Source organism: Enhydra lutris, unplaced genomic scaffold (assembly GCF_002288905.1).
Source record: "Enhydra lutris kenyoni isolate GAN:26980312 unplaced genomic scaffold, ASM228890v2 scaffoldscaffold3, whole genome shotgun sequence".
Taxonomy (NCBI): domain Eukaryota; kingdom Metazoa; phylum Chordata; class Mammalia; order Carnivora; family Mustelidae; genus Enhydra; species Enhydra lutris.
This window is the reverse complement of record NW_019154087.1, coordinates 3603989-3619548: the sequence shown is the minus strand read 5'-3', so window position 1 is coordinate 3619548 and position 15560 is coordinate 3603989. Positions and strand designations below refer to the sequence as shown.

The window sequence follows — 15560 nt, the reverse complement described above, 5'->3', positions numbered from 1 at the left end:
AGGAAGGATTCAAGCCCAGTACAAACATCTTTAGCTGGTGGATTCTATCCAGTGTAACCAGAACCCCAGCTATAACAATTACAGGCAACTCGGAAGTCCATTTGAGCCATAAGACAGTTCCCGTTGGTCTCTGGTTTCTGCCTTTCTGCCCCAAGCCTGGCACTGAGGCTCTTTCCACAGGCAGACACCTTCCGGGAAGAACCATTCTGGACGCTGGAGCGTTGGCCACCCTCCCAGTGGCCCTTACAGGGCTGGTGGCAGACCCGCTTCTGTGGCTGCCTCCCAATCCTGCTGGTTTCAGTGTGCTCGTGGGGTGTGTCAGACCTTAGCTGTGCATTGTTGAAAATCAACTTGGTTTGCTGATACTTTCGTGTTTGTAGAATAGAGTCCTTGGAGCACCAGCTAGGTAGAGGGACACTGGAGGGGTGCTGCACCAAGTGTTGTTTGCAGAAGCTGTTACCTGAATCCAGGTTGGATACCTGATTGTCAAGGCACCACGTGTGTAGGGTGGGGTCGGGGGTGGGGGAGAGCTGCTGTGTGCAAACTGTGTACACACACACACACACACACACACACACACACACACACACCACACAGACATTAGGTAGGTAGAATTATGGAGGGAATGTAAATGATTTTTCAGTTTTTCAAAAACTCTGCTCCAGAGGTTAATTTCAGGCCTCTTGTTTTTTGTTTTGTTTTGTTTTGTTAGTTTATTTTTAAAGATTTTTAAAAATTTATTTGATAGAGATCACAAGTAGGCAGAGAGGCAGGCAGGCAGACAGAGAAGGGGGAAGCAGGCTCCCCACTGAGCAGAGAGTCTGATGCGGGGCTTGATCCCAGGGCCCTGAGATCGTGACCTGAGCTGAAGGCAGAGGCTTAACCCACTGAGCCACCCAGGCGCCCCCAGGCCTCTTGTTATTGGCATTTAGAGTCATGACTTAAGAGGACCAGGATGCTGCTTCATTCCCCAGGTCTTCAGATGCTGTTTGTGGTAGACATTGGCCCTAAAGGCCAAGTCCAGCTCTTCCTGTAGGAGGTCCACAGCTCAGGGCCACGGGCTGGTCCTCGGTCTCCACAACACATGCTAAGAGCAGAGAAAGGCACTGTTTTGGAGTGGATTCTCTCTTTCTCTCTTTAAAAGGTTTTGTTTATTTATTTGACAGAAATAGCGAGAGAGGAAACAGAAGCAGGGGGAGTGGGAGAGGGAGAAGCAGGCTTCCAGCTGAGCAGGGAGCCCAACATGGGGCTTGACTCCCGCGGAAGGCAGACAAATTTTAACAACTGAGCCATCCAGGCAGGCCCCTCTGGAGTGGCTTCTTTTGATGCAGACGACACAACAGATGAGCACAGATATGAACTGTTGGGCTTAGGTTTTAAGGAAATGACCTCATTGGGCAAAATCATTTTGTATTTTGGCTAATATTTACTTCAGTAAAGTTATCTACTGACCAGAGGTTTTAAAAATTTTTCATTTTGTAAGCCTGGTGTTTCTACTTTTCTTCATTATCACCTCCACTGGAGTTCAAGGATCCAAAATGTAGCAAGTATTCAGAGGGTGAGGCACGAGATAGGTGGTGGGATTTGGCTACACACCTTGAAAATAGTGGAGAGTTTTGCACATCAATAGAATCAGTTTAAAACTATAACATGGCAAAACCCTCTGACTTTTTGGGGAGAGAATGGAAGAGAAAATTTTTTAAAAGCCTCAATTAAAAACAAGCATTAGAGCCCTGCGAGTGCATTTCTTGCATAGACCTGCCCATATGAGCACTTGAAGAACACAAGCCGAGGGGGACCGAGGGAAATGGAAGTTATTTTCTTCCATGTTACCTGATGATCTGTGGACAGAATTTATGCCCTTTTCTGAGTATACCAATCCTGGGCCTGAACTGGTGTTTCTGAGAGGTGGGTGAATGAGATCTTCTGTTTCTCTTTTGAAAAGAATAATGGTAAAATGACTTCTTTTGTTGCCACTGACCTTTTTTTCCTAGAACGTTAATTTGAAGGAGTCTAAGAGGCCAAGTAAGGTTGATGACTTTTCATATCTTCACAGAATAGATTGATTTTATTAAAGAATTCCTCTCTGAAATGTCTGCAGCTGGAAGGCTCTGGTTTATGTTTCTGTAACATCTATTTGCTGAGTCAACCTGAATAGGAAAACCCAGAGGAAGGCCGTTTGGCGCTTTTACAAAGTCCTGTATAAAATATTCTGCTGCAGCTCATTCCTCTTTAAGGTTGGAACGTTTTGGTTAGATGTAGTTTAAGCCAAACCCAGATAGTGTCTCGTCATCTGTTCCCACTTTTACTTCCCACTTGGCTGTGTGCTAAAAGGGAGGAGCACTTTGTCTTTTAATGATAGTGGCCAGGTGTGTGTGTGTGCGCGTTCTGCCTGCCACTAAAGCTGATTTCACACATTTCTTGGAATTGAGGTTATTTATAGGTAAAATTACAGATTTATGTGAGTTCATGTGCCTGAAGTGTTTGTAATGGGATTGGTGAAGGGACCTGGATTTTCTGTACTTCTGTGTAAAAGAGACTTTATAAAAATGGGAGAAATCATGGCTGCCAGTGTGTCACCTCTTAAATACTGAAATGATTAGGGGAAAAAGCCCCATCTCCAGCCTCTGCCATTTGTAGTTATGGGATTCAGGGTCTGTTGAATGAGTTTAATTAAGCTTTTCAGCTGGCCTGCGGCCACAGGGTTCTGCTCCTCTCTGCAGTCTTGGTGTGCCCGGGGATCACTTGGCCTCACACAAATACAGTGTTGCTTTTAAGGGACTGGCTTCAGTCACCACAAGGAAATCTCCTTCCAGGGATTTGCCCAGTGAGATCAGATGGGGAGAAGTTAATGACTTTTTTCCTGCTAGCCTCTGGCTTGCCATCTACATCAAGGCTCTAAATTGTAGCCCTGATCAGGCAGGGAGAGGGACAGTGTTTAGTGAGGCGGGAGACACAGCAGGGTGGGGCCTGGTCTCTGGGTCACCCTCCCTGTGACCCACAGGAATTGGGTCCTTCGCAGTTGTTCTACCACACTGCAGTTTAGTGTCCTGATGCTGGGCCTCCCCCTGGCCCCAGAAGCCTTCTGCTTCTAGTGGAGCCTCTTCACTGGCAAGGAGACCTGTTCCCATCCCCCTTCCTGTGCTCGATTCTCTTTTACCTGTTCTTTCCAGGAGTTTTTTATTCACGCTTGTCAGACTTGGCTGCTTGGAAGAAGTGTACTATTTATTTTCCCATGTGTTCCCTTCCTGGCTGGAAGTAAGCAGGAGGATTCATGTTCCTTGAAAAACTCCGAGTAGTAGTTATTCTTCCTGAAGAGATTCTTTTTCAAGCTTTTTATATAAGCACTTTAAAAAACTAATTTTATTTATTTATTTAGTTATTTGACACCAAGCAGGGAGCCCGATGCAGGACTTGATCCCAGGACCCTGGTATCATGACCTGAGCCGAAAACAGTTGCTTAACCAACTGAGCCACCCAGGTGCCCCTAATTTATTTTTTTAAAGATTTTGTTTATTTGTCAGAGCACAAGCAGGGTGAGCGGTAGAGGGAGAAAGTAGGCTCCCTACTGAATAGGGAGCCCAGAGTGAACTCTGGGATAATCACCTGGGCACAAGGCAAATGCTTAACCAACTGAGCTACCCAGGTGTCCCTATATAAGCGCTTTTAAAAGAGTTCAAATCTAGGAAAACTAGTTAATTCCTCAGAGTTTACTCTGCATATTGAGCCCATGTTCTTTTTAGTATAATCTGTGCCAGACCACTTTTGTCTACGTGTGCCATTTGTGTAATTGCGTCTGCCTTAAGAGGCGTTTCGGATGCAGTTACTTTTCTAAGAGTGATGGTTTGGTTTATGAAACCTTTCACGGAAAGAGTTCCTTCCCTTCAATACCTTATTTAAGAGAAGACTAGACATGCCAGGGTTAACTGAGGTAGAGAGCCCTCTCCTGGCACATGCTTGAAGTACCACTCTTCCTGTGTGTGGATGTGAAGAGGGTGCCCAGCACGGAGGGCCTTCAGCCACTGTCGCTCCATAACCGTTTTTTCTCGCGTTCTCTGTGTTCTTTCCAGTGCTCTGTGAAGAACTGCCGCACGGCCTTCCATGTGACCTGTGCTTTCGACCGGGGCCTGGAGATGAAGACCATCTTGGCAGAGAATGATGAAGTCAAGTTTAAGTCCTACTGCCCGAAGCACAGCTCACATAGAAAACCTGAGGAGAGCCTCGGTGAGGGGGCTGCGCAGGAGAATGGGGCTTCTGAGTGTTCCCCTCGGAATCCGCTGGAGCCTTTTGCCAGCCTTGAGCAGAATCAAGAGGAGGCCCACCGGGTGAGTGTCCGCAAGCAGAAGCTGCAACAGCTGGAAGATGAATTCTACACCTTCGTCAACCTGCTGGATGTGGCCAGGGCCCTGCGGCTGCCTGAGGAAGTAGTGGATTTCCTGTACCAGTACTGGAAGTTGAAGAGGAAGGTCAACTTCAACAAGCCCTTGATCACTCCAAAGAAAGATGAAGAGGACAATCTAGCGAAGCGGGAGCAGGATGTCTTGTTTAGGAGGCTGCAGCTGTTCACTCACCTGCGGCAGGACCTGGAGAGGGTAATGATTGACACTGACACCTTGTAGTGACTTAGAAAAGAAGATTGCAAAGAGGCGGCTGCTTGCCCAGAGCAAGGAATGGTAGCCAGTTCCTTTACTCCCAGACCCTTGTACACACTGCAGCATGAGGTTGTGTCAGTTAAATATATTTATGGGCTGGTAAACTCATTGTACATATGTGTAAGACTGCCACAGAGTGGGGAGCTTCTCTGTGATTTATTTTTATGACACTTTTCCCACTAATCCTTGTTGTTCTGTAAGATCAAATGGGGTGTGTCCCCTCTCCGTTCCAGTACTAGAGGGAACTGAGCCCCAGGAAGACGACCAAGGGATTGGCTCAGAATTGTTTGCAGGTGGAGTTAGAAAGACCACGTGGATTTGATTCATGGTGGGGGCAGGCAGAAGTAGAAGATTCTTGTTCAGACCTGGGGAAACACTGGGTGCCAGTGACAGGCTTATCAAGTAGAGCTAGGCACTGCTTCTCTGGCTCACCCTCGTTCATTGGCTAATTCACAGGGACATTCCCGGTACCGTCCCGGGGGCGAGCAGGTAGTGGGTGCCGATGTGTGTGCATGAACTTACATACACATGCGTATCTGTTCCCGGAGGTTGTCCTGGCAGTGAGGTGCTAAGTCATCACTGAGGCAGAGTATATACTGTGCGTGTGTGCTTGTGTGTTCCTGTCCATGTGTGTCTGTGGTGTGTCTGTGCGGGGCTGGGGCGGGCTAGCTGGCGCACAGGGCTGTCTCATCTATCTGAGGAGCCCCGAGTAGTATTCAGTACACTACTTGATCCCACTACTGGATTGTGAATGTAGTGGCTTTGGGCTGTCTGGAGCCTTGGCTGATGGCACTTCCTTCAACGTGTGGCTGCTTTGTGCCTCCCCAACTCTCCATTATCTTTGGAGCCCCAGTCTGGACCTCCCTTCCTGCTATAGGAATAATTAGGATTGGGCTGTCTTCCCTCCAGGGCCTCCTGTTCCCCGTAGGTAGTTTCTGACTGAGGTTGCTAATTGGGGATGCATCTTAGAGCACCTTCTGCAGAAACTCCCCTGACTGCCAGCTACGATTAAATTCATTAGTGCACAGGAACGGGGACCCAAGCTCTCTGGCCTGGAGCATCCTGCACTGAAAGGCACCCCAGTGGCCTGAAACAGTTACCGCGTCGCCCCGAAGCACCTCACTTATTAGCAGGGAATGATTCACCTGCCTGGGAGAGGATCTGACACACAGATAATTTGAAATGAGAGCGTAGGCAAAGAGCAGGGATAAATTGGAGGAGGATTAAGCTGAAGAATCCAGCTCTCACAGAGACCTGTGTGGCCCCGCTAAAGATGGCATAGGTGCGGAAGTATTTAGTGCTCATTAGAGATCCTTTCCGTAGGAGACCAAGTGCCAGAGGGCCAGCTTGTTGCAACACCCCCTCTGGCCAGGTTCGGATTCCAGATTCAGGGGGAGGCCGGGCCGGAGGAGGGTTTGTGAGGCTCTTGTGCTGCTGTACCCCCCCTGGTGGTGAGTGTAAAGAAGACCTCGCCTCAACCACCTGCGTGTGGCATTGGTAAGAGAGGGAGGAGAAAGGGATTCAGAAAGCTAAACTGGAGTCCTGCTAAGAAGCCATTATTCCCAGCCTGACGACCGCGGTCCGTGGGGTTGCATGAGCTATGGAGTCAGATAGTCCTCAGGAGGGAGGACGAGAAGTCTAAATGTTTGGACTGTGTTTGTCTCATGATCACCACAGAATAAAAGTGTAGAAAATGCTTGTGGTGTACTAACTCTTTTCTGTACTTCAGTTACTCAGATTAACACGCACTTATAATTAAATTCTAAACATTTTTTTTGGAGTCCTTACTGTTGGTTTTTAAGTAGAATGATACCGATGATGTATGAGAAACAGGGAATAAATCAGGATTTTTGTGTGTGTGTGTGTGTGGCATTACTTACAATTATTTTATTAAAAGCCTAGGCCATTTTAGGGAATTTAGTGTCTGTTTAAAATGGGCTTCTTATAATGAAAAATAAGTTTCCAGAATTTGCCACAAGGCCAGCGATGGTGGAAGCTTTAAAAAACATTGAAATCCGTACTGTGCTCCTGAGAGCCGCACAGTGCTTTGTAATTATAGACAATTAAGGATATCAGGCCAAAGGTTTATCAGGGCAGGGGTGACCGGAACAAATCCTAAATTACTTTTTCAATTAAGTTACAGTTCTTCTAATTCACATAGTAGTAGTTCATAGCAGGTGTGCAGAAGCCATGGATACACGGGATTATAATCAAGGCTGTGGTTGGTTCTAAACTGACAAATGAGTAGCCTTCATTAGAAATGCGAACAACTGATGAACGATAATGTTGATAGCTCTTTCTTGCAAATACACACCGCCGGGCATTCCACACCTGGGTACAGTTCTGGATGGCAAAGTTAGGTGGCAGGAGTGCATTTTAGGAGGGTTTGGGAACCCCCATTTTTAAGAAGACGCAATTGCTGAGGTGTGGTCTGTGGCTGTGTCAAGTTCCCGAGGCTGCCGCTTCACCCTGGTGGAATCCCTATCCCTTAGACATTGTCTTTTACAAGATGTAGTAAACGAGAACTTTCTCAGAGACTTGCCTCCTCTGCATGTGGTGCTCATGCGAAGGGGCCAGCTCCTGGGAGACTGTCCTACTCACCACTCAGTGGAATGTTCACCTCTGAGAATCTGATAGAGGCTACAGGTGTCCCCAAACAAAATGCATGTTGAGCTTTAGTGTGCGAGCAGTGTTTGGGATTCAAGAAAACTCCTTAAGACCATTCTTGGATTCCTGAGGGCAGTGGTTCTCAGAGCGCGGGCCCCAACCAGCAGCAACAGTACCTGGAAACGTAACAGAAATGCAGAGTTTTGGACCCCACCTCTGACTCCAGAAACGGGGGTGGGGGTGGTTAGTGGCCAGCTTCCTGTGTTTTAGGGTCCCCTTATGTTTCTGTTTGAGAATCACAGCTTTGCGGGAAAGCCTGACTCTGGTATAGTGTGTTGTGAGGGCGCACCCATGAACTGGTTTTTTTGGTAACTCCTCGCTGGCAATTGTGAGAGGATGAAGGGGGGGAGGATGTTTGGTTGAGCGGCGTACAGGAAGGGCAGAGCATCCAGGAGCAGCTGGGGCTGCTGGTGGAAGTTGTCCTGTGAGGAGTATTTTGTGTATAGGAGAGGGAAGGTTTAGTGTGCTTACTAGTCTAAATGTGGTCAGCCAGGGCTAGGTTATTCAGGGGTTCATTTGTCCCAATGAAAATTCACCTTGGCCTTAGCTTTTTGGGGTTACAGGTAGAGGTTTCTTATCAGAGATCATGAGGGCATAGTAGTGGAATTTGTCCACTTAGGGTGGAAGCCTTTCCTGGGGATAGTGGTTGAAGCGATCAGAATTAAGTTTAAATAATATGCAAAGTTCAGGTACCCTGGTTTCCTTATTTTCTGTTTTCATGGATACTTTCAAGTCAGCTGTAAGTATCTTGGGTGTACATCTGTCTTGAATAGAGTAACTTCGCTTGTTTTCAGGATGTCAGAATTTGTTTCTGTTTCCTATTTCCAGAAGTCAGATTCCTTGATGTAAAAACTGTTGGGCAGAAGTTTTTAATCTGTGATACAAACCTAGTCTTGCCTCTTCCTCTCTTTGACCTTCCACGCTCAAACCTCCGCCCTGGTGGAACAATACTTACCAAAGATAATAGCCTGTGAGCCACTTCGATCCCCATATTGGTCAGGATTTTTAGAAAGGACATCTTCCTGGCCTGGGGCCCTGAGGCTGTCAGAACAGGCTCTGGCCAGGGTGAATTACACCAAAATAATACTGATTCTGAGATAGAGAGAGTGATTTTCTTCTCAATTCTTTAATTCTGAGATTACACATACACACGCACACACGTCTATACATCGAGAAGAGCTGTTAGGAGGATGCTGAGTAGTCTGCCAGGTGATGAGGGTCAGCAGAAACCTGACTGGGTGCTCCTGCAATAGGCCCAGAAACCACCATGATGCAAAAAAAAAGAAAACCAGCCAGCCAGCCTGTCCCTCTTTATGCCTCCTGTCTTCTTGGAGACAAGACAGCTGTGAACACAGGAAGGGCAGCTGGAACGGTTAGAGTTCAGAAAGGACTGGAAACCTTAGGGGAGGTGCTTGCACAGAAGCCAAAGTGCCAAGTCCTGTGTGTGGGGCTTGTTGCCACCCTTACGGGAAAGATCGGGAACCCTTCAGCTTGTTCAGTCGAGGTGGCAGGGAAAGGGGGTTGCCCGCACCTCAGGAAGACAGGTGTTAAGGGAGTGTCGCCACGCTGTGCCAGAGGTGGAGGCCCTGCACTCCCGCCGCTGAGCTCTAATGGGGCTCTGGTCTTCATCTTCCTGAAGAGGTTTAATTGTAGCTCTGGGGTGTTGAATTTGACATTTGTGTTTTCAGGTGCATGCAATCTAGTCAGGTTTCCCAGTAGGTTTGAGGACTGAGGAGTTAAGGGCATTTATTAACTAGTTATTTTGTTTTTGTATCAACTGATCATAGGTGGCTTTAAAAATGGGGAACAAATCTAGGGATCGATTAGTTCATATTGGTTAGTGGGTGTGTATGTGGGATCCCCAGCAGCTGTGGTCAGATGCCAAGTGGAGCTTTTAGTACTTGGCTCTTTTTTGTCACTTACAGATGAATGTGGAAGAGGGCAGTGGCAGTTGGTGGTGGTGATAACAGGGAGTTGGACTTGAGATGCTGACAGCATATCAGTGGCGAAGCAAGGAGGACATTTCCTAGGTTTACATTCTAGAGGAACACAGTAGCTACCTGTAGGCTGCAGGCATTTCAGATGCTGTCCAGTTGATAATAAGTTTACTTGGATTCTGGTACCCATTTGGTCTTCTAGTCGGCTTGGTGCAGAGATCATTTTTGGCAGGTGTGGGCAAGGGTGTTCTGTGATGGCCCTTGACCCTGTGCTTCCTTAATTCCATCTTCAAGAGATGCTTGATAAAGTGGCTTCTGAACTGCTTGAAAGCCTTCCATCAGAATTCATGGGGAGTAGCTCCTGAGGGGTGGTATGCAGAGCCCTTTGGCAGGAGGTGGCATGTCTGGACTTGGACCCCAGTGGTCTTCCCTGCTGGGATGAGCCTCAGGCTGGGTGTGGTGGATGAGGCAGGGCTTCTGTTCAAGGTCCCCATCCAGTCTCTCTTCCATGTGGCTGCTGCCTACGTGGAATCCTAGTTAGCAGCCCAAAAGTGGTTTAGAGATTGGATAAAATGTTGAAGTACATCTTGATTTCGACGTCACTCACAGCCCTAGTAGAACACATTTCTCAGGTAAAGAAAAAACACTGAAGTACCGTTATGATGTGTTGCTTACTTAGCGTCTTTATTCTCTACGTTCTAGGTTCGGAACCTCACTTACATGGTGACCCGCAGGGAAAAGATTAAGCGGTCTGTGTGCAAAGTCCAGGAACAGATATTCAATCTTTACACTAAGCTCTTGGAGCAAGAAAGAGTTTCAGGTATGCATTAAGCTCTTGTAGGTCAAACAATAGTGTAGGGGTTTGTAAGCCTTCATGTTCTGGGAAAGGGAAAAAAAAATAATAGTTTCTTTAATTTTCTTTTATGTATGCTATAGGAGAATCTTGGAAGCACTGACTTTCCTATTTCAAGAAAATCTTTGGGCATCTGAAGCATCACAGTATAGGGAAAAGGGCTTTGGATGTGACCTCTGTGACCTCAAATAGGGATTGAATCCTATATCCTCTACTTATAGGCCAAACACAAGCAAGCCCAAGTTTTCGGAGGCTCCCCCATTTTCCTCCTGTGTAACATGAGGATGATATCTCAGGCTTCCTACTGGGAGCTCTTGTGAGACTCGAGTAGAGCAGCAACTTCTCTGGTGTGTTGCAAAGCACCTGATAATTGTAAAGTGTCATGGGGATACCCATAAAGACTTACAGATTGTCTGGTCTTTGGATCTACCTTGTAAGGTGTGATAAGTAAGATCTGTTAAGACAGTATGGTTAAGGCACACATCCATGTTGAGATAACATTTCCAATGCACATTTTGGTGTAGGTGGAAGTTTGGATGTTTTTGAGATTCAGCGCCAAGTGTTTATTTAGTGCCCTCTCTTCTACATTGCTCTGGGTTAGGCAGAGTGAACAAGGAAACGAAGATACATACTTCCTCTGTTGTGGAGAGCACATCTGTTACTTGGAGGCAGGGTGCATGCTAGGGCAAGTCCTTGAACCTCTCTGGGATCCTGGATCTGTAAGAGGGGCTGGGTTCAGAATCTCCACCTCCCCCTGGGTCTCTGAGTACTGACATTCTGTGACTGTGAATCCCGCAGAGCCAGCATCGGAGGGCTCTCAGGGAAGGAGATCACGGAGTGGATCGGGCAGGTCTTGGGTCTTCACGGCCCTGTCCCCAGGCCAAAGCACTTGCCTTGTGTGGCCACAGAAAGCTAGCTTTTCCTGCTGCGGTGACTTTTTGTCTCTGTAGATGGTTGACGCATAGGAGCAACAAAGAAGTGGTTATACCCTATTACATTGAAATCCAAATTCTGGCTTACCTAAAACTAGCCAGATGAATGGAACTAGTCTTAAGTTGGTCAGCTGAACAAAGAGAAACAAACTTAGGGAGTTTTGAATGGTATTCTTGAGGCGTTCTTACATAGTGAATACTAATGGCATTAACTTGTTAATGTTACTTAGATAATTTTCTTCCCGAGAAGAAATATTTTCCAGATGTATCATTAGCTAGAGTTTATAGTTGTAAAACTTAAATTTTTGTTAAATAGGGTTCATCAGGGAAAGCAGTTTGTTTGACTCACAGTGTTTCAAGTGAACTTCTTTCATTCATTATTCCTACTTGAATATAAATACATGGGACCTATTTTATCCCTTGTCTTTGTGGCCTCCTGTAAACAGCTGTCTGCAGATGCCCCAGCTTCTGGCCAGCATAGGCCGAGCTGCCTGTGCTGCCCTTGAGCAGGATCCTCAATGCATGTTGTGCCTGTGGAGTTGTGCCATTGGAGGGCTTTCTGTGACTCTAGTTAACTTGTTATGTAATGAGTGATTACCTATAAAAATAAGCTGTAAAGAGCATTTTCATCTGATTTCACTTAAGAGTCATTTTTTTTTGGATATTGCAGGAAGCTTTTTGCATTTCATGGCTGAGGTTTTTATTTGGGTGAGTGATTGAGATTCTTCACCAGGTTAGGAAGTGTTTTGTGTAACATAGCTGTGAGGAAATCCTACTGCTATCCCAGAAAAGGTAAACAAACCCTTCCTCCCCATACTAAGTGTGGTGGGTTGAAAGCAACATTAATCTTTCTGCAGGCTGCCACAGGGAATGAAGTGGAAACCCTTTAGGATGCCTCCTCCCACCCTCCTTTCCAGTTTTAGACTTTCAGCTGTATTCTTACGCCGCAGGTGGATCCCCAGTCTTAGAAGATAGGTGGTTCCAGGTGAGGAGGACATGGCCACAGCTTAGACATGTCGGTCAGGGTCCATGGTTTGGACGTGTGTGTGAAGCTGAGAATGGCAGGGCTGTTCTGCTGGAGGAGCACGTCCTCAGTGGGGACCATGCTTCCAGGTCCTGAGACCAAGGCTTTTCAGAGACATGGATCCCAGGTAGATGGAACTCAGAGTTTAGAAAATGTCGGTCCCTCTTACCTTTGTTTTCCCACAGTAGGTGACTGAGGAAGAGAAATGGAAGTGTGGCATGAAGGTTGACCTGAAGGTTTGATCCTTGAGAAAGCAGGCAGTCTCTGGCCCAGTGGATTATAGAACTCCCTACCCTGTGGCGCCCACATGCCTTCGTGTTCAGAGCGCTCCATTGAACTCCATCATGTTCGGAGTTGCTCGCTCTGTTCTGTTCACATGTGGTGCCCATGTCTGTGGAGCAGGGAGGTCTCAACTGGGCTCCTGCCTGGCAGAGCCTTGCTTTCCTGGTGGTTTATACCTTAGGGGAGACAGAACATGAAAACAGCTCTTTATAGATGTCCCAGAGGCTCTTGCAGAAACACGGTCCTTGTGATAAAATCCAGTGTGTTATGAATTCATTGTTTTTCACGCTGAGGGTTATGATTCCTTAGTTGGTTGTGAGATGAATTCAGTGGGTCACCACCAGCATTGAAAGCAAGTGACATGTCAGTGCCACATCTGGTGGGGAAGGCTAATATGATTTTATGAAATATGAGCTCTTACTGGGTTACATTGTGAAATTTTAGTTATTGTGATTTGCAGCAAAAATGTTTGCAAAACACCATTTTAACTTATCCTTCTTGTGTTGGGTGACAGTTCAGTTTACTTCCACAAATAGGCTTTGTATATAATAGTGAAGATTTAAAAGACATTTACTAGGTATCAAGAATGATTTTAAACTAAATCTTCCTTTCTCGTTTCATGTACTTACAGTTACTTATCCTCATCATAGCCCCATGAGGGTACATTTACTTTGGAGAAAGAAACTCTAAAGATTTTCATTTACTTATTTATTTGAGAGAGACCGCACCAGTGTGAGAGAGGGTGCAGGGAGGAAGGGCAGAGGCAGAGGGTTGAGTCTCAAGCGACTCCATGCTGACCGTGGAGCCCGACGCAGGGCTGAGTCCCATGATTCAGAGATCACAACTGAGCCGGAAATCAAGAGTTGGGTGCTTAACCGACTGAGCCACCCAGGTGCCCTTGGAGATTCAAACTTCTAAGGCCCCAGTTGCTGCCCTTGTGATGCTCTCTTTCTTGTCTCAGAGGCAGATGCCTAACCAGGTGCAGAGGCAGAGGCAGTGCTTGACCAGGGGCATTCTGCATGGATTCCTCTTTGAAAGTCAGATCACTTGTTTTGTTTGAAGGAGAATGTTTCTCTTGGAAAGATGTTTCATGAAAACTTCTGTGAGCTTCAGCTATTTTAGAAAATACAGCATATTAAATCAAGTCTACAGACTGAATGCAGATTCTCAAGGCGGATAATATTTCTCTGTAAATTTTTATAGACTGGGTGGTTGTGCGTTGTACTGTTGGGTGGGTAGTTTGCATTACTAGGGCCATGCTAAGGTTCTAGAATTTTATTTTTTTTGGATCTGCTTCTGTAATTTTTTTCTTTGTGGTTATATGTTCATAGGTGTGCCTTCTTCCTCCTGCTCCTCCTCCTCACTGGAAAACATGCTTTTGTTTAACAGTCCTTCTGTGGGCCCTGATGCTCCCAAGATAGAGGACTTGAAGTGGCATTCTGCATTCTTCAGGAAGCAAATGGGTACTTCCTTGGTTCATTCGCTGAAAAAGCCCCATAAGCGAGATCTATTGCAGAACAGCACTGGGAGTGGAGGGAAAACCCTGCTGAAGCAGCCGGACCTGTGTGGGAGAAGGGAGGGGATGGTGGTCCCAGAGAGCTTTTTGAGTTTTGAAAAGACCTTTGCAGAAGCACGTCTCATATCAGCACAGCAGAAAAATGGGCTGGTGATGCCAGACCATGGGGACAGAAGAGACCATCGTTTTCATTGTGATCTCAGTAAGGGAGACTTAAAGGACAGACCTTGTAAACAGAGTCACAAGCCTCTCAGGTCCACAGATGTGTCCCAGAGGCACCTGGACAACAGCAGAGCTGCCGCCTCCCTGGGAGCGGGGCAGGCAGCACCTGGCACGAGGAAGGAGATAGTGCCCAAGTGCAACGGCTCCCTCATCAAAGTAAACTGTAACCAGACTGCAGTCAAAGTGCCTACAACACCTGCCAGCCCAGTGAAAAACTGGGGAGGATTCCGGATTCCAAAGAAAGGGGAACGGCAGCAGCAGGGAGAGGCCCACGAGGGGGCCTGCCACCAGCACTCAGACTACCCCTATTTGGGCTTAGGCCGAGTTCCAGCCAAGGAGAGGGTAAAGAACAAATTAAAATCTGACAATGAGAATGACGGGTATGTCCCTGATGTAGAGATGAGTGACTCAGAGAGTGAGGCATCAGAAAAGAAATGCATACACGCCAGCAGCACTATCAGCCGGAGGACAGATATTATCAGGAGAAGCATTCTGGCCTCTTGATGAAACTGAGATGGCGTGGGGGCGCCGCGGGCTTGCCGTGGAGTTGCTAGACCAGAGCTCTGATGTGGGGGACAAGCAGAACCCCATCACTCCTGAGCTACACAAACACATTTACTTGCAAGTCAGATTGAATTTTTTTTTTCAGAGTGCTTTATGAATCACTGTTGTGAGAAGTGTGTTATCTGCAACTTGTTGAGGAAACACAAGAGTAGATTGTAACCCTCAAGACATTAGTACTTGAGGCTGAATTAAACACTAAGATAAGAATGACTGAAATAAGTCTTCAGAGGGCAAGGCTTACAGAAGCCTCCTGAGTTTGTATTGCCCTCTGTATTTTTCCCAAAGCACAAACTCTTGGTTACCTGAATATGCGGAATCAGATGCAGTTCTTGAGAAACCCTCACGTACCGTTTAATAGCCCATAGAACTTACTTCCTAGGACTGTGGTAGATGTTGAAGTCATGTTTATACTTTGGCCCACAAGGCTGTTTTTGTTGCATTGTAGTTAGAGGCAGCAGCTTCAGTGACTCTAGGGAATTCATGTGTAAATTAGAACAGCTTAAAAAAAAAAAAAAAAGGTCAGATCTAGAAGATCTGAAGGGGCAGGGGGGAGCTGCTGCAGCTTGCAGATTTAGGGTCAGTATAGCAAGGTCCTGTTGCCTGAAGCACTTGAGTGTGTTGTGGGTATGGGACTGGTGGAGAAAGAAGCCATTAGGAAGTTCTGTGAGAAAGGGCAGTTGGTCCCATTTTTATCAGTCCTCTTGACCTTCCTCTTCCCTAACCACTTCCTTTTGGGCCAACTTGGGATCTCCCTGGCCTTTGGCATACCTGGCCATCTGGCTTCCAACAATACTAATGGCTATTCAAGTTCAAGCGATGAACTTCCAGACTCTGGTGACATATTTCCCAGAGCCAACCACTATTGCATATGTTGGGGAATCCGGGCTTCCAACATGAATGGATTCCTTAAG

At 46.7% G+C, this 15560-nt stretch overlaps 1 protein-coding gene across 4 annotated transcripts in view; it reads left to right on the top strand.

Annotated features, from left to right (window-relative positions):
- The window catches only part of LOC111153420 (jade family PHD finger 1), a 57781-nt gene extending 42614 nt beyond the window's left edge, over window positions 1-15167 (top strand). For all 4 annotated transcript variants that reach the window (XM_022512447.1, XM_022512439.1, XM_022512430.1 and 1 more), the window contains exons 9-11: window positions 4071-4592; window positions 9959-10076; window positions 13679-15167. In XM_022512447.1, coding sequence (XP_022368155.1) covers window positions 4071-4592; window positions 9959-10076; window positions 13679-14589 — 1551 coding nt within the window. In that variant the 3' untranslated portion in view covers window positions 14590-15167. The remainder of the gene's footprint in view (window positions 1-4070; window positions 4593-9958; window positions 10077-13678) is intronic.
- The last annotated feature ends 393 nt before the right edge of the window (window positions 15168-15560 follow it).